General features: G+C 42.1%; 1 protein-coding gene across 6 annotated transcripts in view; it reads right to left on the bottom strand.

Annotated features, from left to right (window-relative positions):
* Positions 1-14,416, bottom strand: part of Usp15 (ubiquitin specific peptidase 15) — an 88,720-nt gene extending 74,304 nt beyond the window's left edge. For 5 of the 6 annotated variants that reach the window (XR_003713835.1, XM_028786538.1, XM_028786539.1 and 2 more), the window contains exon 1: positions 14,254-14,416. Coding sequence is in view for 3 of the 6 variants with exons in the window: in XM_028786538.1 (XP_028642371.1) it covers positions 14,254-14,342 (89 nt within the window). In the remaining 3 variants the exon portion in view is untranslated. Of the gene's footprint in view, positions 1-13,167; positions 13,185-14,253 lie in introns of those variants that run through there. The other variant, XM_028786540.1, reaches the window with a different exon arrangement.
* Positions 14,417-23,592: the final 9,176 nt, after the last annotated feature.

The raw sequence follows: 23,592 nt of genomic DNA, 5'->3' as shown, positions 1-23,592 counted from the left end.
TATGATCCTCCCCACCTAAATTCTTTTTTTAAAGCCAATAAGTACATCAAAAAAAGCAAAATCACTCAATACATTTTAGATTTTTCTGCCTTTTCAGTTTAGTTAAGATACTAAAACATGTGACTTGCTTTCTCCTGAGATAAATCTCACACTAAGAGACACTTCCCCTATTTCATTCATCTACACACTTATTACTGATCCAATTCTACAGTGTTTTAATTACCTTAATCAAGATACTGTATAAAACATTTCCTTCAGCTCATTGTTACGGTTGCCTTAGCTATATGTGTTGTATTTTCAGAAGAATTTTATCAGGTTCTACCAAAAAATAAGATTAGGATTGGAATGCAGTGAAATTAATAGAGAGATTGTGGGGAACCATGGGGTGTCTTCTGAGCCACAGGAATGGAATGTTTCTCAATCACGTTCCATTAGCATTTCTCTCCTTAAGATCCAAGTTAATTTGTTGGAAGAAAACACTTCATTCATACAAAGAATTTCATTGTTAAATAAGTAGTTAATACTTGGGGTCAAGAAGGAAAAACAATCTCCTTTGCACTTTACAAAAACATTAAATGTTAAAAATTCACAAAAACCCCGTGTCTATCGAGCAAAGTCTGACAAAACCATAGAGAACCCGTTTCTTTCTGCCGTATCTTACTTGTCAGCCAGGTGTGGTGGCCCATGTTTGCACTCCCAGCACCCAGGAGAGTCAGCAGGAAGAATGTAACTCCAGGTCAGCCTGGATATCCAAGCCAGCAATAGACACGCACATGCTACCTCAAAACCAAACCAAACCAAACCAAAATTAATTTCTGACAATTATATTTCATACTTGGTAGTTTTGTTATTTTGAATGGATACATAGAAATCCTATTTACAGGGAAGGCTGTGATGTACATACATGTATATCCATGTAGATAGTGCAATGCTTACATCAGTATGAACAGGATTCCTTCAAGTATTTACAAAGTGCTTTCTTCTTGCTTTTTGAAATATACAATACATAATTAGCATCTCCAACACCATAGTGTAACACCAGAACTTGGTGCAAACAATTTAGTGTCCACAGACCAAACCCTCCCTAAACATTTGCCTCCTAACCGTTATGAGATGAACTTTTGGATCCACACCTGAGTAATTTATGGTTTTTTTATATCTGCCTTATTTTACTTACTACCATGTCTGCTGCTGGTTATAGGGTTTTATCCTTTCTTATGGGAAGAGCAGTACTCTACTGTGTACCTGCACCACATTTTCTTAACCCAGTCATTGGCTGGCGATGGAACACTGAGGCTGATTACAAGAAATATTTTTAAAGTGAACAGTCTCATATCCACCAGCTGTCTGAGTCTATTTTGTTGGAAATGCCTTTGAGATTTTCCTTTTCTCTCATTTCTGGACATACAGTCCAGTCTAACATGGAATTCATGGATCCTCCTGCATCAGCCTCAGGAGTGCTGGGTTAGTGCATATGCCAGCACACATTAGGTTCTTCTTGATTTGTTGAGTATAAAACACTTAATGTTGTTGCTACATTAGGCTAGAAGAAAAACATTTTTATTTTTGAGACAAGGTCATCTTGCAACTCTGGTGCACTTGCAACTAAGTATGGAGACCAGACTGGCTTAGTACTTCTAGAGATCTGCCTGCCTGCCTGCCTGCCTGCCTGCCTGCTGCCTGCCTGCTGCCTGCCTGCTGCCTGCCTGCTGCCTGTCTGCCTGCCTTCCTGCTGCCTGCCTGCCTGCCTTCCTGCCTCTGCTTCCCCTCTGCTACCACATCCAGCTGAAAGGTTTTTTTGTTTTTTTTTTCAATAGGACTATCTAAACTTTTACCATTTGATAAAATAATTTGCTATTGTGCTAGACAAACCACCTTCTATTTAACGTGTTTTTATACTGTCATGATTAAGTACTGATTGTATGAAAAATTTTTCTTCATTTAGCATGATTCCATTCTTTTCTAAAATTATTCCAACTTTTTATTTCTTTATTTCTAGGAAGCTACTTTTGTTTTGAGGATGGGGATGGTCAGTCTCTAGGCATCTGATAGAACTTACATCACTGTTGGGGAAACTATATTTGTTATGATGACTAGTTAATTTTCTTAAATACTTTTGGCCTTTACCTTTAAAATGGAGACATGGATTCCCCAACTAGTTGTCTTAATTACTTATAGCATTAAAAAAGGCAGAAATCTGAACTTGAAATGACATTAATACGATAATCTAAAATGTCCTATATTAAAAATATAGAATCTAAGAAATGCAGAATTTATGCAACAGTATTAACTTTCTATATATTGATACTATAATAGACTTTTTCTTTGATATTTAACTACTTTCAACACTAGTTTCTCTCTAAAGATTACTACGTTTCTATTGTAGGCTTCTATATATTATTTACGGAATTATGTAGGAATGTTCTGGAACCATTAACATGCTAGAATGCAATTGTGATGTTAGGTGACTCATAACGAGAATACCATCTTCTACCTATTAGGATGGGTGTTAGTTCAAGAGCTGGTGAGGGTGTGGAGGGGATGAAGAAAAAGTAGAACTCTTGAGCTTTTGATAGGAATGAAAAATGGTGCATTACTCGTGAAAAACAGCATGGAGGTTCCTCAAAAAAAAAAAAAAAAAAAACAAAAAACCCTAGAGTAACTCTTATGATCCAGCAACCTACTTCCTATGATAATAATATCAAGATGCTGAAGACATATAGACATTTCCATGTTCACGGAAGCATTAAAACACAAAAACCTAAACATCTACATATCGATAGCTAATAAAGAAAATGTGGAATAGACACACAATGCAATATTCAGCTTGTAATAGGAAGGCAATCCTGTTATATGTACTAACAGATAAGTACTAACTGGACAGCATTATGCTAAATGAAATACTGCTCATAAAGACAAATGTCCCAGGACTGACTTACATGAAGTATATAAAATACTCACAGAATTGGAGAGTAGACGGTAGGTGCCAGGAGACATGAGAGGAGACACATTTACTGTTCAGTGCTTACAGTCTCAGCTATGCATGAGGACTGAGTTCAGATAAGCCATGTGTGTTCTGACAGGTAACAATACTGTATTTATCACAGGGCAAATCTTACGTCAAGAGTTCTTATTACAAGGCCACGAGACAGTTAAGTGGGCAGACACACATGGCCATGTCCGACTGCCAGACATCGATCCCTGATACACACATAGTACAAGAAAACTAATCCTGTAACTTGTCCTCTGACTTTGACACGAGTGCTGTGGGTTGCCCACATACCACCCCCAAATCAGTAATAAATACGATGCTTTTTAAAAAGTTCTCATCACGATATGAAAGTAATAGATGATGGTTCAATTTGCATACAATGCGAACTGCACTGCACATCTGAGCAGGATTCTATATATAAAGGAGCAGAAATAGAGGAAGCGGATGGCATGCCTGTGGAGCTGGACAGTGAAAGGCACTTATACCTGCTGTTCTTGAGGCCATGCCCTAACCTACCTCTATTTACAAGAGACACTGTGAACCTGAAAATGGCCTAAGGAATGGACGAGTGTACACAGCTCAGACACCTACCTTAATTTACTGTGTTATGGCCATATACTTCTCACCTGCTTTTCAATCTTCCTGGGACTTCCTGGAGAATCCACCTTGCACCACTTCACAGAAACATACAAGCTGCAATACTTCTCATTCTACCTATAAGCAAATCTCATCTTCCACAATAAAATTTCATATTTACTATGGCATTTGTGTATTTCTTAAACCACTTAACATTAAAGCTATGTTATACCTTTATAAAGCTTTTTTAAAAAAGACTACTGACAGATAGATGTATTTGTAGCCTAAGCCTAAAACTATATATGTTCTGTGTTTGAATGTTGTACTCTAAACCCAATTCTATGTGTGTCTAGTAATTTTAAAGATTGTTATTACTTAATGCATATGGGCATTCTGCACGCATTTATGTCTGTGTGACATATGCACGCAGCGTCAAAGGAGCATGCTGGGTCTACTAGACCTGGAGTTACGGACAGTTGTGAGCTGCCATGTGGCTCCTGAGAATCAAACCTGGGTCCTCTGAAGAAAAGCCAGTGCTCTTAACTGTTGCATTGCTTCTCCAGCCTCATCCCTGATATTCTGCATAGCAAGGTGGTTTATAGATCACAAACTGTGGTATAGCAGTCCTGGTGTAACATTATAGCTGGATGGGAATATACGTGAGAGGCTGGAAAGACAGTGACGGCCACTTCAGAATGGTGGCCGACAGAGCAAGTGGGAGGAAGGAGGATTAGGGAAACAGTGGAAGATGTACACATGGTGCTTACACCTTCTGACAATTCTCTTATGTCATGAGTAGACTGCCTTCCCCTGTACTCTACAGAAAAGCTAGAAGTGTGACATTCATCCCAATGTCATTCTTCCTGTCAGTGGACAGTAACTCTTTACACTCCTGGCCAACCATCTGACTGTTGAGCTTTGGCTCTGACAGGCCTGTGTCCTTGGAGGTTTTCCCAGCAGATGGCCTCTTCTCTTCCTTCTCCCCTTCTGTTCAACAGCTAGGATACAGAAGGCTCCCTTCCCAACGCACATGGGCATTCCCACCTCATTCTCACTTTTCTAAGGGTTTTATCATCAACCTTTGGGTTCCACAGCTTCCTCTTCCTCTCCAATCTAGGATGGAGGCTGGTCTTCCTACGCCAACACCAGCTGCATACATAGTCAACAGACAACTAAATAAAGGCTGTCACAATTTTACAAACCTGCCCACCCTGTAAAACTTTAACTTGTCATGCTGATTTTACAGGGTTGGGAGGTGAATGCTGGCTTTACCTGTTCCCACCTGAGTGCCAGTGTGCACCCATCATTGCATGCCCTCCTAGGATGCTGTAACCCACACTAGCGATCTCAACACCTGCACAGCAGGGCTGGCACTCAGTGCTTGTTGTTTCCAGTCAACAGGCCACACAACTACATCTTTCCACAGAAACTTCTTCACCTCTAACTTTACTAATTTTTATTATCATTCAAAACAATTCTTTCCCCAGTGACTTGAGCTCCTGAGCCAGCAGCCCAGCTGCATACTATGTAACAGTAGCCGGCTCATCCAAGACAATTGTAACCACTCATATCTCCTCTTCACTATCTGAAGCTCCGGATCTGCGGCCTCCCCACTCCCTCACTTGGAGTGGCACCAATGACTGTAAACGCTGTCCGATTTCTCTCACAGCTTCTGAGTTTTCTTACTTAAATCTGTTCTCCATTCTGCAGGTAGACTATTGAAGGTTTTTATTTTATACTGAGGGTAGGTGTGGTGGGAAAGACTGAGCACATATGGGAGGCACCTGTGAGAGTTGCTTCTCTCCTTCCCTCACATGGGTCTCAGGAATAAACTCAGCTTGTCAGGTGTGTGGTAAGGCACCCTTCCTTGTTCAGCCTGCTTACTGGACCCACTGCAAGAATTTAAAAAAGAAAACTACCGCTATAACGAGACTTCCAGTGCTTCAGTAAAAGCAGAGTCAACTGTAAAGCAGTTCTCAGGTAACCTGCGGCCTGGTTCACTGCCTCGTTGTCCCTCAGATTTCAGGCATTTCTATTTTCTGCTCTGTACCTTAACTCCATCACTTAGAAAGAACTAATTTGTATGACCCACTTCTAAGCCTAAACTAACACAAATAAGGAATTCAAGAAGGAGGCCAAGTCGGATTGTTCTTAAATTGCTCATCCAGAAAGCAAATCCACACTCACTGATACCTCTAAATGGAGAGGCTACAACTAACTGACCCCACAACTCTACCTGACATGTGAGTTAGGACAAGTACATGAGAATCAAGAAAGAAGCCATGTTAGAAATGCTTGAGCTTTCCCGTATCAGTTCTCTGCGCGCTCTAACTTCTCTTTCTACTGGAAGGAGGAGGAGGAGGAAGGACAGAGGACAGTAAGGAGGGAAGGGAAGGAATGGACAAAGGAAACATGCTAGGACATATCAGGACAGCCTCTAAACAAAAGTCCTGACAACTAGCCTCTTTAAAAACAACTTCAGTGCAGGCAAACACTAAGAGTCCTGGCGCTAGTAATCACCCATGCCCATACTACCGAATCATGTGAACAAAAACCACACACAGCCCTATCTGGACCCCTCTCTTTGCACACTCTTACCCCAAATTTAGCATTTATTATTCCATAAATGTTTAGTTTTTAGTGTTTTTAGTGTGAGTAACTGCTTTTCCACCAGAGGTATTAATGTGGGTTAACCACTCATGTAAGATGCCATAGAATTTCCAGTTGCTGAGGGGGTTATCATGTTGCTCTACCTTATCAGAAACAATGAAAACCATTGGTGGTTGTTTTTGATAGTCAGAATACCTAGCTTCCTTTTCTTTTAAATTTTATCACATCCATCCATCATCTATCCATCATCTACCCATCCATCATCCATCTATGCATCCTCACTGCTCCATATTTGAAGGTACACACATGCTACAGTGTTCATGCCGTAGTAGAAGGACAACTTGAAGGAGGTGGTTCTCTTTCCACTATGTCGGTCCTAAGACACAGATGTCACTAGCCTTGGCTGCAAACTCCTTTACCTGTTCAGGCACCTTCCTGGCCCTTATATAGGCTCCTCACACAGTGAGTAGTGTTTGTACCTTTAGGTCATATACGGTAAAAAGTCAGGAGAGATGTCTGGGTAAAAAGATGTACAACATTTACAGTGTGAATACTGTCAGCTATCATATACAACATTCACAGTATGAATACTGTCAATTATCACTAACAAGATTATTAATAATAATGTGTAGCAAAATATTGATCTATACTTAAAATATTACATCATTTCAATATATCATACTGAAGCAGGAAAGCCAAAACAACTAAAACAAAGTTGTTGAGGGAGTTTGGACAGAAATGGGAGGTGACTGCTAATTATATGAAGTTTCTTTAGTGATGATGAAACTATTCCAAAGTTGATTGTGACATGTATATATATACTGGTATCCAGAGAGCTGTCCCCTTTAGGGGGAATATTGTGTAATACATAAATTATATTGAAATAAAGCTGTTGTTATGTGTTTTTATAAATCAAAGTGTGGAGAGATTACCCATCTATATTAATTCAGAAATGATTTCACAGGGGTCAGCTTTGGGTTGTAAGTCTTGAATGAAGAAAAAGGGCAAGATGGCCCAACAGTTCAGGTGCTTGCTGCCTGCTGACCTGAGCTTGGTCCCTGGGACCCAGATGAACAGACTCCAGAGAGCTGTCCTGCTCTCCACAGTCACACCCTGACACACATGCCCACACACACTTACGCAATGAACACGTGTGGTGAAATTTTAGAAAAGAATCAGGATGATGTATTTTAAGTAAATGCAACACAAAGTACAGTAAGACAGGATAACACAGGAAGTAATAAATAATTTATAGGAAAGGCCAAACCCCACATGCAGCAAGTCAGAAGGTATAAGACACAGCCCATGAAGACAGGAAATTCTACAGGTCCCCTATATGGATAACAGATGAAATGATATTTAACTAGTATGACAAAGTTGGCATCTCTTGATTTCAATACTTTTGGAGAGTTAATCTGAGTATGGCTCAAGTCACTCACAGGAAAATGGTATAGCTAGAGTCTTCTGGGGGACAGACTGCCTAGGTCAGAATCTCTCCTCCCTCACTAATCCACCACATGACTGTATACACTTAACTCTTCAGTTTCTCTATCTATAAAAAATAACACAGGCCGGAGAGATGGCTCAGTGGTTAAGAGCACTGACTGCTCTTCCAGAGGTCCTGAGTTCAATTCCCAGCAACCACATGGTGACTCTAGCTATACCGTTTTCCTGTGAGTGACTTATTCATGGTGACTTATTCCATCACAACCTCCTGTGACGGAATCCGATGCCCTCCTCTGGGGTGTCTGAAGACAGTGACAGTGTACTCACATATATAAAATAAATAAATCTTAAGAAAAAACAAAACAAAACAAGCTACTTATTTCAGACATGTAAGAAAACTGTTAACATACTAGTGATATTTTTATAAACCACACCCACAGATTTATGTATCTTCTTAGAACCAGAAAGTTCAATATTAAATTTATTCAATATGAACATGATTTTTCTTTTTTTTTTTTTTTTTTTTTTTTGGTTTTTCGAGACAGGGTTTCTCTGTATAGCCCTGGCTGTCCTGGAACTCACTCTGTAGACCAGGCTGGCCTCGAACTCAGAAATCCGCCTGCCTCTGCCTCCCAAGTGCTGGGATTAAAGGCGTGCGCCACCACCGCCCGGCTGAACATGATTTTTCTAAACGATAAACCTCTTAACTTATCTGACGTAAGATAAGTAAAGATGTAAAAACAGAACAGGAAAACAAACCCAAATTAACAAATAAATTACCTTTTGCCAAAATAAAGGACCCTGTTCCTCTTTTCATTCAGGTAACTAATTTTGTCTTGAATATCCCTAAGCTTTGATATAACCATCTCTATAACTTAGTCTGGCCTTAAATACTCTTTGGGTTGTCTATGAGAACCTTTGGGGATTTTGTTTTTTACAAAGGGAGCTTTTCTGTGGATACTTCTGCTAAACAGTTTCCAGTAACGGTGGAGAATTCACTCTAGAACCTGGGCCTATCAAATGAGCAGAGGGTAGAAGGGGCAGTCACTAGTTTTAGTTCTCCTGTTGGAGAAGAAAAAACAGCCCAATACCCCCCTTTTCATTTGAAAAGCCAGGGAGAAAGCATGTGGGGACTGAGGAGATCATCACTTTGGGTAAAGACCTTCGTGGGTCTGAGGAGCTGTGGCCTCACCCCCAGTGCTGTACTGGAGGAGAAGCCAGACAGTGACAGCCCAGAAGCATGGGACCACCAGCACAGCATGCACAGAGATGAACAGGCCATGCTAAGGTGGAAGGTGAGGACCAATTCCTGTGGCTGTTCTCCCCCTCCACATGTCCGCATTCACTCTCGTGAACAAAAACTAACAAACCCACGTAAACCTCAGTGATGAAGGAAGTTGTTAACAAACAATAATCAAATACACATTACAAATACCTAAAACAGTTTTCTGCCTTATTTCACAATCTGATTTTATTTCCAAAGCACAATCCTTGATGCCTTCCTTACATACCGCAATGTGTACTAAAACCCGAGGCCAGTTAGTTGCTAGTCTTACCTGAGGTTTCTTTAGTAGTGATTTTTGTCTGTCTGTCTGAACTAGATGATAAAATTGAAGGATGTAGTCATCTCCCCACCTAAAGACTAGCTAAGAAAGCCTAAAGAAGAAACTTGAGGGGAATAACTAAGACAGACTAGGAATTAAATGATAACCTAGAGAATGAAAACAGAAAGGACTAGCTGGAATGACACTACTGAAGAAAAACAAAAACCAGAAACCAAAACCTTTCTATGTGAGAACTAAGAGGAAAACAGAATAGCCATTGTCTGGATTACATTTAGTAGTAATGGCATCAAATTATTAATACTAGGGAGAAAATGACAGCACCTCTGATTTTAGAATTACAACTGGGTATTTAAACAAACTCAGACATCCAACAGAGTTAAGGGCGTGCTCTTTAAGGCACACACGCTGAAGACATTGAAAACAGTGGCTGGCACGGACTAAGCAAGTCAATAAATGCTCGTCTGAAGTGGCATTATCATGTGATCCATTTCTCTCAAACCCCTCACCTACAGGAAAGACATACAAAGACATTTTCAGGTGTCTATTTCAAGGATGGATTAAGACGTTTACATTCAGCCTGTATCAATTGTTTCTAAGAAGTCCCTTTTATTTGTTGGTCTGTATGCCCAATTGTTTAGACTTAACCTTCCAGTAATATAACTAAGATGGCAAATACTAAAGTGATTTTCCAGGTGAGAACAGCATCATTCTACACTCAGAATGAGACAGATGCGCAGTGATGCCGACAGCGTCACGGAGGGAGCCACGAGGCCTTCAGACCTTCAGGACACCCCTGACATGGCAACACGGTTATGCTTACACCTTCCAGTCTCTTAAAAATGGGTTCACTTGACAAGTTCATTAAAACAGTACTAAATTTTTTTTCAGTTGGTAATTATGGATCATAAACTATGTTTTTTTAATTGTTAGGCTGTTCTTAAGAACTTCATGTGTAGTAGCAATAAACAAATACTTTTAAAATACAGAATACTAAAACAAAATACTTGACAAGACCTTACTACAATGTCTGTGTGATATTTCTGCAAAATAGTGAGAATGGGCCTTATCACCTGTAATATCAATTTATGATTACTGATAATGAAAATTCAAAGGCCTGTCACTAGTAATGATCATGGATAATTTGGTCTCAAGAGCTTTCAAACAAAATGACAACTGTCCTGTAGATTCAGTTATTCGCCTGTCAATCTTTAACTATTATTTAATTTCCAGAAGCACGATGCTAAGGTACTGTACATACACATCACATCTAAACAAACAGCCACAAGTGACAAGTGTGAGGTGAGACACTAGAATTCTGTTGATAAATATAAAATGGGCTTTCTTTAAAGAGGAAAAGAAGTATTTTTTTTTCTCCTTAAAGTAGAGCTATTTTAAATAAACCTTTAAAAATAAGAGGCAGTTTAGAACGGTGACTTAAGGGCATGGACCTAAGATCCAAACTAGTTAGGGTCAAATTCCAGCTGCTGCGTGAAGGTCTCTGAGTCTAGCCTTCCTGTTTTGTCAAATGTGAACAACAGTAGCGGTTCCCTGAATTTTAGCAATGAGAAGTTAAGTAAACATACACTTGCAACAGCTCCTGGGCACTTAAATGTTTTGAAAGGTAAAACTATAGTCTACAGGCTTTGAAAGCTAATATTTTCTTAATATACAAGCAAGAATAGTAACTGTTACAAAAATCACTTTGTAAAAAAAATCATTTAATACTTTAAATGTACTAGTAGGGAAATTGCATAATTTGGGGGAAATGAGAAGCCCGACAGTCACGAAATAAATTAAATCACTGAATACCTCTAGATCTTGGCCCAAGAGGCCTCATTAGCCCTTGATTCACTAGCAAGCCTGTAGTCAAGGGTTAAAGGAGTAAACTTGCTTTTCTACTATTTTAAGTATCTAAAATAAGAAGAATATGCATAAATGTGACTACTTTCTATTTTAATGTTTGCTAATATGCTAATACTTCAAAAGTTTTGCTTTCTATTTTCATTTCCTGTAATAGAATATACGCCCTACTTGGTGGCAAACATCTAGCCTCTTTTGTAAGTATGTCCTTTGGAATTTATGTCAATGTGTCTTTAGTAACTGAGCACATTTCTTTTAGTGTCTGTCAGATTATCTTGTTAAAGTTGCATAAACCTAAACAATCAATTAAAGCCTCAAAGGTCCCTAGGTAAGACAGAAGGGATGGAGAAAATCTCTAAACATTGAAATCAATGTCTCCTGTCCAAACATCAGTGATCAGATTCTTTGGAAATGGACTGAATAAAAATATAGTCATGCTACATAACTGACCACCAAAGTAAGGCTACTCTCCCAAATTACCTCAAATGCGCTGCACTCACTAGGGGCTGTATACATACAACAAACAGCACAGCTATTTTGGTTAACAACAAGTTATTATTAAACATAACACAAAAAATGAAAATGATTAGCAGACATGATTTAGTAAAGGGAAGGAATTATTTTGATGATGATATACATCTATTCATAACATATCTACTTTGAAAACCATCTCAAAAAGGAACACTTTCATCCCACAGCTTTCCCTGGACTTCATTCTTAGTTTCCTGAAGAGCTCACAAGTAATCAAGCACCCTGCTTTCACTCTCACCAGGAGCCCCATCACCATGTGCATCCCATAGGACTCTTTAATTCATCCTAAGCTGAACTTGAGTTTCTCAGTTCTTTTTCTGAGTTTTCTAAATCCTAGTTTAACTTTATGGTTTCCTCACTGTCCTGTCAGAACGGAAACAGACCAACAACTGGCACTGTGAGACAGCCTTGTCACCTTGCTGTCTCACCTTTTATAGGTATAACTCGTATCAGTGTTTATGTGCTTCTTACTACAAATCCAATACCAGTTACACGAAATGTTTCTCTTTATCTCAGATTGTGTACTCAATTTGTAGTAAAAAAAAAAAAAAAAAAACATAAAAAAATAAATAGAAATGGGTATTCATGAAGACCCAAATCTTTATATTTGCCTAGGAGGTTTGCAAAGTGCTCAGAGCTAATTTGGTGAAATTTAACACACATGACTATAATTTCAAAAATCCGTATGAAGATTTCCAGATTATGGTAAGCCAATCTCTTTTTTTTTAGTAGAATCAGCATGAAGAACTGTATTAAAAGGTAGCATCATTAGGAAGGTTGAGAACTGCTGATTTACACAAAAGAGAAAATTAACAGTGAGGTAAAACCTGCACATTTAGCTGCTGCCTAAAAACTGGACTTCAGTTTTCTTCTTGAAATTAAGGCATTGTAATAACTCAAATATGGACTTAGCTTCTACATTTTAACGTGGTTTGTGATAACAATAACCAACTTTTATAGTTTAATATCCACAACACAGATATTTCTTAAATCACACACCACTATGAACACTAATTATATGTGATACCACTCAACACAAAAACATTAGTGATAAAATTATCCACATTTTTAAAAAAAGTCTATTTTATCGATAGCCATATTTATATTTGTATGAAGCAATAAATGAGTGAATTAGTTTTTTAAAAAAAAATGTTCTTCAATATACCAGAGAGAACAAGCTTGAATTTATATTTTAAGACCTCACAGGCCAAGGAAAGCATAGGTGTCCTAGGGAATGCCCAATTTCTCCTCAGCAATAAACTCGGTGAGAAAAAAAATTAGAATATAAGCGATAATGACTTAGGCCACTGAAACTGTAATGCAACAAGTGTGTTTTACATCATCAAGGGTCTTAATTACAGAGAGTGTACGCAGCCTTACAGACTGAGGACCGAAGCACTCAATCAGGGCTCCAAGCTGTTACCTATTAGCTTACTTAAAAATGATTCCAACCCCACAGCACTTGTCTGGAATTAATGGCAGAGATTAAAAAGATTACTAAAACTTAGTCTTCCATGAATACCAGGTATTTCAGAATATTTAACTGAATCAATATAGAACAAATACAATAAAATTGTTTTTTCTCACTGAATGGATGGAGATGGAGATCAAAAGGCTTGGATGAATTTGCTTCCAAGTCACACTGCGAAGTATGAGGTGGACCTGTGAATAAATCAGGCCTAAGTCTCTTTCCAACTAGCCACACTGGAGTACCTAAGAAGCTATAAACCACTAACTAGTACAGAGACAGAAGGAAGGAAAAGTAACTTAAAAAAAATTTAAAAAAAAGAACACACAGGCACACTGCCCTTGCCCTAAAACAGTACTTTCCCTTTATTTCAATAATTCTGTAAGTCAACTGCTTTGGCTGACAAGTGTTAAAAATTTTGTTCATGCTTCCTCTATAGAGTATTTAGGTACAGCACCTATTGGGGGGGTATTTTACAAGTGTGAATATTAGCGAGCTTTTAAGCTTCAGGCTGACTTATCTACTTTTTGCAGGCCTACGTTATCCTTCAAACCGGAGGCAAGGGCTCCACTTCTAAACAGAAGCGCTGCCGGCTCCTATCAAGCCAGGAGCAAAAGCACAGGACCACGTGGTGTCTCGAAAAACCCAAGGTCCCTACACCGCTCCCTCCTTTTGACAAGGAAGTGGAAATTAGGGGTTTCCTTTTCAGCCGAGCCCTGACACAGACCACCTGTGTGGTCCCCGCCGCAAACATACTGAAGCCAGGGTCCGGGAAGACTACAAGGATCAGAATAATGGGGCAACTTGGGTGCGGAAGACGCCGGCGAAGGAGTGACCGGAGAAGCGCGGCGAGCGAGGAGGAGCGGCGGGATCGGGATCTGTCAAAAACAGCGGCAGGCTCACGCCGAGCCACTGCACCCGAGCTCCGCGAAGGCCCGAAGTGGGAGCGGCTCTGCCGGAGGGAGGAGGACCGGGAGCCCCGCGAGCCCCGGCCGCCGCTTCCGCGCAGCTCCCGGGCGCGCACCGCCCACCGCGAGCCCCGGCCCTCTGCGCCGGTCCAACCTTTGCCCCCAAAATCTGCTGCCCCGGCGACCGCCGCCGGACCTGTCCGCACCTGTCACCAGCCGGCGACACCAGCCCGCCGCTCCCGCCCAGCTCTCCGCCAGCCTCGGGGCCCCGCGGACCCCGCGACCCCGTTTCCCTACCAGGTGTCCCCTTTCCGGAGCGAGGTTTTGAGCAGCGTCGCGATGTCAGAACGCTGGGTGTCCAGGTCCGCCGCTCCGCCTTCCGCCATCTTCTTCCACTAGCGGCAGCGGAGGCGGCAGCGACGGCGGCGGCACGCCCCGGAGCATTGTGGGAATGGCGTCCGCGGCCCCGCCCCGCCGGCGGGTCTGTACCAAATGAGACGCGAGGGCGGGGGAGCGGGGGGCGTGGCTCGGCGGGGTGTGCGCGCCTGCGCTCTGCGGCCCCTTCGGGTCCCCGCGCGCCCCGCAGCCCGGCGTGGTCGCCGCCGCCCCAGACCTCTGAGTTTGCACGGTTCTCGCCGGGGCGCGGCGCTTTCTCTCCCTGTCTTTGCCCTGGCCGGACTCTCCTCGCCCTTCTGGTCCCTCTCTTGCCACAATCGCCTCCAAACCCATTTTTGCGGGTCCACTCCTGCTGGATGGAGGGCGGGGCCGGCTGGGACATGGCAGAAAGCGCGCAGTTCCGTGACTTGAGGCTTTTCCTTTCCAGCCGCAGAGCCCAAGCCCACTGGATACTGGCACAAAGAGAGCTCTGAAACCAAAGGTTTGGGCTCAGTGTCCTTCCTAGGTTCCTCCCAGCTCTCCCATGCTTGCTGTCGGTAGGGACCTCTCCTACTTTTCATAAGCTCTTTGTGACGCCTCCTAGCGCGCGCGGACACACACACACACACACACACACACGTAGCTGCAGTGCAAAACACGTCCCAGTTTCTAGGTGAACAGGCAGTGAAAGATGTATCAAATAAGGCCAGGAACTAAAGGGGGTTAGAAACGTGGGAGAAACCTCGTCAGTGTCAAATTAGCATTTCCCTTGATTAATTTTCATGATGTATATGCCTGAAGTTAGACTCGAGAATACACGCTGCATTTGAAGGCAACAATTACAAACGGGGAAATTGAGCCTCTTAAAAATCAAATGCCAAGGTCACAGGGCAACTGGAAATGCAAGGTTATCGTCCAGTTTTCAAATCCCGAGTACTCAGTACCTCCATGAAAGACTGAATTAAGATTTAAAGATCTGGATCTGAATTCTTTTTTAATTTGATGTGTGTGTGTGTGTGTGTGTGTGCACAGCGTTTTAATTTCTGTACTTGTGTCTAGTACCATTCTACACCAAATGTAAAGAGGCAAAGGTTTCAAAATTAACTGAGGCAAAACTGCTGTTTCTAAGAATGAAGACAGTCGCCCCAGTAGAGCAGTAGGTGACAAGTTAAAAGATAGGCAGTGGTCTCTCTATTTTTAATGCCTCCTAGTTTGGTGGGAAATGCAGTAAGGAAGGGCGTGGCTGCCTTAGAGCGAAGTGCTGACCCTTCCAAGAGAAACCAGCGTTTCCCTGCTTAGTGTCTGTCAGCTTGACAGAAACTCAAGTCACTTGGAAAGAGGGGAACCTTAATTATGGGATTGCCTCCCGTGATGAGTCAGTAGGGGCATTTTTTTGTTTAATGATTGGTGTGGTAAGCCCACTGTGGGCAGGTGGTCCTGAGTTGTGTAAGAAAACGAGTTGAGCAAGCCATCAAAAGCAAGCCCGGGGCAGTAAGTCCACTGACTCTGCTCTAGGTTCCTGTCAAGCTCCTGCTGTGACCCAGACCCTTTCTTTCCCAAAGTTGCCTTTGGCCAGAATGTTTTGTCACAGCAGTAGAAAACAACTAGCACAACCTGTGTGGCTTGGTGTCACACTTTGGGTGAGTCAGTACTGTGACTGCCCTTTTCTGCACAGTACCCTTCTGTATCTCTTCAGCCTCAGTGAGTCCAAAAGTCATTTCCATTTACGGCTATTTCTTTTGTTATTTGACCACTCCTGATTATAAAACGGAGTTTTCCTAACCATGGACATTCTCAAGGTGTTATATATCCACCCCCACCTCCCTCCTACCACTCTGTGAAAGAACAAAGATTCCAAAGAGAGACAACTTGTTATTCGAAGAATACACTGTATCCTCTTACACCCGCACACATACACACACACACACACACACACACACACCCGACTTCAGACCTCTAGCTGCCAACACTTAATATGTGATCTATTTACAAACTCGGATCATATAATATTTATTTTAAAGAATTTTGAAAGACGAGTTGCATTCATTTTCTGTATGAGTTGAGTGTATGCCTGCTGTAGCCTACAGTGGAGATATATCACAAGTCAACTCGCAGGCGTCAATTCTCTCTACTAGGTGGAGCCCAGGGGATCAAACTCGGATAAGTCACAATTATGCCTGCTGAGCCAACCTAGACTTTTAACAGTTTTTTATTTTATTTTATTTTTTTTCAGAAAGGATCGCATGCGTACCAGGTTGGCAGTGCAACAGAGGGTGACGTGGAGCTTTTCTCATCTGTCCACTTCCCGGTGCTAGGATGTCTCTGCAGCGCTGGGCATCAAGCCCGGGGTTTCGTGCTTACTATGTAAGCACTCTTCCGCCTGAGTCCTATCTCTAGATCCCATTAAGGATTTTTTTTTTAAATGAAGATTAAATGAAACAATATGGATTTGTTGCCTGGAACTTAATAGCCAATCAACAAATGTTAGTAGGAAGAATTGGACTGATATCAGGATAAACTGTATAGTACGTGTGTTGTATCTCAATAAAGCTATCTTCAACAAAGCATTCAGGACTCTAAAGGTAAAACTGCGTCATCTGTTATTTTATAAGCGTAACAGAACGAAGAAGTAATAATGCCATTCACCCTCTCTTCTAGTTTCCCTTCACCCAGAACTGCCCAAGTCCGTAGCCACCCAGAAAAACAAACAAATAGACAAAATAAACAAAACAAAACAAAAACCCACAGTAATCTTCAGCTATACTGTGCTCAAGGGAGTGGGCCCTTGTTAAAGATGAGTCAATTCAGTGTCAGTTCCATTATACGTCAGGCTGATGAGATCATCTCTCGGAGACCTAAGTAGTTTGTATCACAGTCCATAAAGCAGTTACACACAGTGTTTCATTTACCACCAGGCCTTCCCTATGGCTCGCTGCCTCGTTCCTTTGAGATTGGTGTCTCTGACTCTAGAATTGTTGGAGTGGGTGTGGTCTTGTTAGAGTAGGCGTGGTCTTGTTTCAGCTAGACTCGCAGCCCGCACCTGCATGACACTCAGCCACAGAAATATGACTCTGAATGAGGGATTAAACTACCGCTTATTTACAATCACCGTCTTGGCGTTGCCTCCTCGAGTTGACTTTTTCCACTGGAATCTTCGGTTCGTGGTTGCTCTTCTCTTTATTTCAGCGTGTGTGCCTGTCTGTGTGAGTGTGTGCACGTGTGTGTGCGCACAGAGACCAGAAGAGAATATAGGTGTCTTCTACCATTCTCCCACCCCTCTACTTGAGGTAGAGGCTCTCCCCGAACCTGAGACTTGCATTTTCTTGGGTATGCTGGAAGCCATCGAGTCCTAGTCATCCCCCTGTCCCTGCCCCACCTGGAGCAGGCATGCTGGGATGGGATAGGCATGTGCTGGCTGCACTGTGGTCCTCATGACTCACAGCAAACACCCCCTCTTGCTACTCTCGTAGACTCTCTGTACGGTTCTTGTTCATTAAGAACCCTCGGGATGTGGGAAGGGGAAGGAATACAGAGTATTGGGTGCTTTAGAAGACGGACTGACTATGAGTAAAGAAGTTTTGAAGTTAGAGCTCTTCTAGGGAGGGTCTTTTTTTCTTATCTCGTAACTGCTCTTTCTCCCACTCATATTTGAACAGTCCCTTGTTCAACCTTGACAGATTTCTGTACTGAACAATAGAGAGATAAGGCTTCATGTTTAAATGCTCCAGAAGAGAATAAGGCTTAAAACAAGGTATCAGTTTGGAAAACAGCAGAGGGAGGTTCCCGAGAACCTATGACCTTCTCTATCACAGGTTCTTGGTCAGTTTTATAGTACTAGGGATGAGTTGCAGGCTGTGGAGGGGACGGCAAATCTAATCAGAAACCACTTAGTTACTCCTTGCCATGGTTTGAATATGATTGGCCCAGGGAGTGGTACTATTTGGAGGTGTAGCCTTGTTGGAGCAGGTGTGGCCTTGTTGGAGTGGGCGTGGCCTTGGAGTGGTTGTGGCCTTGTTAGAGTAGGCATGGCCTTGTTGGAGTAGGCGTGGCCTTATCAGAGTAGGCATGGCCTTGGAGTGGGTGTGGCCTTGCTGAAGTGGGTGTGGTCTTGGAGTGGGTGTGGTGGGCCTTGTTGGAGTGGGAGTGGCCTTGTTGGAATAGGTGCGGCCTTGTCGGAGTGGGCGTGACTGTGCCAGAGTAGGCGTGGCCTTGGAGTAGGAGTGGCCTTGTTGGAGTAGGTGTACCACTGTGGGCCTAGGCTTTGAGACCCTCACTCTAACTGCTCGGAAGCCATACTTCTCCTGGAGTCCTTCAGATGGAGAGTGGAACTCAGCTCCTCCAGCACCATGCCTGTTTGGATGCTGCCATTGCTCCTGCCTTGATGGTGCTGGCCTGAACCTCTGGGCCTGTGGGCCAGCCCCAATTAAGTATTATCCTTATAAGGGTTGCCTTGGTCATGGTGCCTAGTCACAGCAGTGAGACTCTAACTACTACAGTACCATAGTCATGCTTCTCTTGTAGCTGCATCTTGCCAGATACGTAATCACTATGGCTCCTGGGGTCTGTCGCTGGATAGGAACATTGGTGACTGACTCCCACCCCCAAGTTGTTTGTATCATCTCCCACCACCATGATAGCTACCCATCAGTAAGAGACTGCAACACGGGTCCAGTACGTCTCTCTCAGTGTCCAGTAACCCAAGTGTGTGGTGTTTTCAGCAATAAAGTCTTTCAAACCAAGGGCCCTGGCGTTAGCCTGTAATGTTGCAGTGGTTTCTGGGGCTATCTGACCTAAAACTTATAGGGAGGTATTCTACACCTAGTCCTGGGATTTTCATTTCATAACATTTGGCTTTTTGAAAGTGTTATCAACTTACTCCTATGAATTCGTCAAAGTTTTTGTTTGTTTGCCTATGAAATTGTCAAAGTTTTTGTTTTTTGTTTGGTTCTTAAAGAACAACTCCCCCTCCCCCACCCAACCCCATAAGAGGAGCAGTTGTATACAATCAATGTTGTGTTTATTAATGAAATTGAATGGAGGTAAGAACAAGTGTTAACCAATCAGGCAGCAAACAGCAGCTGATAGGACGTCCCTGACACATATACAGAAGAGGTCTGCCTGTTCTGACCTCGGTGAGAGAAAAATGTACCTAACCTTAGAGAGACTTGAGGCTCCAGGGAGTGGGGAGGTCTGCTGGGGTGACGGGGGTAGGGACATTCTCTTGGTGACCGAGGAAGGAATGAATGGGATGAAGAACAGTCGGAGGGAAGACTGGGAGGGGGAGATAATGACTGGACTGTAAAAAACTGATGATGATGATGATGATGATAATGAAAAAAAGAACAAGTGCTAAGATTAGCTTTGCCAGCTTTAAAGTTTCGTAGCACTGGCTCGACGTACCCAAGAGAGCAGCTACCTGAAGTCTCGCGTTTCTCTCCTGGCTCCTTCCAGGAGCTGTTCCCTCTGGTAACCCCGCCGCCCACGCATTTCCATTCATCTTTCAAACCCCTTTCCCCTGTTATATAATCGTGTAACTTCCCCTCTCCTCACCAGCTCCCTGAACAGCTAGGAGACGCTGAAAAGGCGGGGGAGTAGTGCAAACACTGAAAATAGCCTGTAGTAAGATGCTTAATCTGTTAATGATATTTTGAAACTGGGAGTGTGAATAAAAACTGTAAGCGCCACGACGTAGCTTTTAAAGTCTAAGAAATATCCCCGCCCCTCTGTCAAATGTTAGGCTCTGATAAAAAGAATGAAAAGGTAGTGAAATGAACACAGTGTCCCCATCCCAGACTACTTGGCTTTTGACTCTGGCTTGGTGCCACTAACCTACCAAATACCTTTGCCAAGTTATTTAATCTCTGTGAGCATTCGTTTTCTCGTTATATCACAAGGTGATTAAAGGCCTCGGCTAAGGCGCAAGTGCGTGCAGAGTTCAGATATGCCTAGTGTAAAGGGGAGAGGTAACTTCATTTTGAGGAAGTACGGAATGTGGGGGACTCCACTGAGTTATGCACGCCAGCTAAAGGTATTAAGTAGAACCAAAACAAAGAAAATATCTCCTGCAGCTGGGAAGTTTAATTTTGACATGAGCGTTGAGTCCTACTGATTGGTGTTGGCTGCTCCTTGTACCCACTCTTTCCAAAGCACATACAGAATGCTTTGAAAGGTTATACTTTACCTAAAGGTAGGCAGCAGACTTCCCATATGTCTCTCTAAGTGATGAGAAAATCAGGCTGATTTCAATCAATACATCAGACCTAGTCTAATAGGTTCAAATCAATAGCAAAAGAATTTCGATAGAGATTATAGTCTCTGGGTTCTATATATTTCAGGTGAAATATTTGCATATGCTGGGAAACTTTTACAAAAAAAAAAAAAACCGAAATAGCTGACACTGTCCAACCAAGAGTGATGTAAACCGAACCAGAACTAGTATTAGAAAAAAAAAATTTAAATTAAAATAAGTAAATAAAAATAAAAAAAACCTTTTTAATTAAAATAAGTATCTATTTTAATTTATGTGTGAGTGTTCTGTCTCTGTGTATGTGTATGGTGCACCATATGCCTGCCTGGTCCCTGCAAGGGTCAGAAGAGGGTGTCAGACCCTTTGGAACTGAAGTTACCAGTGGTCGTGTGGATGCTGGGAACTGAGCAGCAGGTGCTTTTAAGTGCTGAATCACCTCTCTGACCTCTATTTTATGTACTTTCTTTGCTATTTAACTTAATGGATAGACCTTAAGGTTGTTAAGAATTATATAATAATAATAATAATAATAATAATAATAATGTTAATAATAATAACAACAACAATAGCAAACTAGAAATGTTTAAGTAGCAGCCTCTGGCTCCTTTCCCAAGCCTCACTCGTAGTGGACAGGACATAGAGAGAGCTAGGTGATTCGGAAAACGCTAACCTTGAGCATCTACATTTAAGGAGTACATGACTTTGACATCATGTGCTCCGCTGTTTGTACTTTTATCATTTCCTCCAAGAGTCTCACAACATCTCTGTGCGGGTGAAACCTCGAAACCCAAACTACCAAAGCGAAGTAGAGACACTAATGATGTCCTGACTTCAGCAAGTGTTCGGATTCCAGAGGGAGGGATGGGCATCGTTTTGTCCCGTGAGAGGACTGAATTATTCAGCTGTTCTGTTTGGACAGTCCTTCTCTTCATTTGGCTGGAGGATCGAAAAGACGTAAACTGCTTACAGAGAGTTTTAGACGAATATAACGGTCATTGTTAAAGAATATATGTGCTCCGATACCCACGGAACATTGAGAAGGCACTCCTCAGAAGACTGCCTTCCCGTTGTCTCTCAGCAGCAGGAGAGTTGTAAAAGTAGCTTTTATTCACCTGGTGTAATTGTCATCTCTGAGGCTTACTGCCTCAGTCAGCTAACCTAGGCCTGGTCCTGGAAGCTTGTAGCCACCATATAATCTTACCTAGTCCTAAAATGTTTTCAACCTCTGAGGCTTACTGCTGAATAAGCTCACCCTTCTTAGTTCTTTCTGAACTCGGACTGGCTGGTCAACCCAGCTGTTCTGGCTCAAACTCCTCTCTGAGCTGACTGATTCAGTCTGGCTTCTCTCTCTTGCCCTTTAACTGAATTGCTCTGCTTGGTTTCAAACTAACCCTGGCAACCTGTTCTAATCTTCTAGCTCCTTCTCAGTCTCTGGCTTGTTCTGTCTTCACCTATGTCTAGCTTGTTTGCTTTCTGCAACCTGTCTCTCTATAACTGTTCCAGTAAAATGGCCTCCTTCCCTCTCTCTGCACAGACCCTTAAGTGGCTCCCCTTTCCTCTCTCTTCTTGTGAGTGCTGTGCATATCCTATTCTGTGAATGTGAGAGTTCTGCATATCCTATTCTGTCAAATCTTTGATCCATCAATTTGTCTGCCACTTAATTAGACATCACTTTCAAACATGGGTACTTCCTTCTACAAACTAACTTTATCTTCATGGCTTGGGACTAAAAAGTTGTGTTGTAAGGGCTGAGCCACACCACAACAAGAAACAGGTTTTCTCAGTAAATGACACGATCTCTGGGGTCATAGGATGATCACATATTCTGCAACAGACACTACTGAACATGCCGCAGGCTTGGTGATATTATAAAATCATTTCCCATCGTTTTGTTTTGCTAGGCAGTATGCTTCTGTTTAGGACCTCTCAGATTATGCTAGTTATAATTTTATAAACTTGTGGTGGTCCAAGACTGCCACAGTCTGCTACTGGACTACTACAGCCAAAGAGATTCATGAGAAGGGCAAGAAAGTAATTGTATAGTTCCATAGAAAAGCCCAACTTCCTTAGTCATAGACAGTTCCCCTTCTATGTACTAGTTCTGTAATACTGGAAGGCTTGGCTTCGCTTCTTTTAAACGAGGATAACTTCATATTTGTTTGAAAACTGAATTCCAGACTGAATATGAAGCTGCTTGAAGACCTCAGGACACACTGCTGGACTGGTACTAAATGTGACTGCTTAAACACATTTATATTCATTACGATCACAAAATCATTACGTCATAGCAAACAGTTTAGTATAAATCAGGTAGGAAACCAATAGACCATATCAAAGACATCCAGCTACTGGAAATGTTAAAATGAATAGTGAGTATAACTTTACTCAAAATGGTTTTTGTGAAGAATTCTTGTTTTGCCTTGTTTTTGTTTTTATGAGACGTAGTCTTGGTATCGGGCCAGCATGGTTGGAATGCACCATGTAGCCTACTCTGACCTGACACGTTAATCCGTCTTCCACTTATTGAGTGTTAGGTTTAAAGCATGGGCTACAATGCTAAACTCTGAATGAAACAGAAAGTAGAGAAATGATAAAGCATATTCTATATGCTTATGGATATTCTCCAATTAAGCCATAGCATTACAGATAAAAGACATGATTATTCCTATGGATTGATAGCCTGGAAGGCAGAATAGTGAATCTCCAATCATCCCCATGTTCTAATCTCAGAATCAGTGAATGTGTGTTATAGTCATGGCTTGAAAGGACTTTGTAGATGCTGTTAAGGTTACAGACCTTGAAATGAGGAATTGTTCAGTTGAGTCCAGGCTAACAACAAAAGTAAAAGAAATGTTTTCCCTTGTGTTTATAAGGTGAGAAGACCATGGGGAACTAAACATGCCGTTTAGAAGGTAGAAAAGGCCAGGAAATATGACTTCCCATCTAAATTCACCAGCAAGGAGCATAGTCTCACTAACACTGTGATTTCGGCCTCATTAGATTTTTGTCGGAAG

The sequence above is a fragment of the Grammomys surdaster genome, unplaced genomic scaffold (genome assembly GCF_004785775.1).
Source record: "Grammomys surdaster isolate TR1022 unplaced genomic scaffold, NIH_TR_1.0 125548, whole genome shotgun sequence".
Taxonomy (NCBI): Eukaryota; Metazoa; Chordata; class Mammalia; order Rodentia; family Muridae; genus Grammomys; species Grammomys surdaster.
This window is presented reverse-complemented; position numbering and strand designations above follow the sequence as displayed.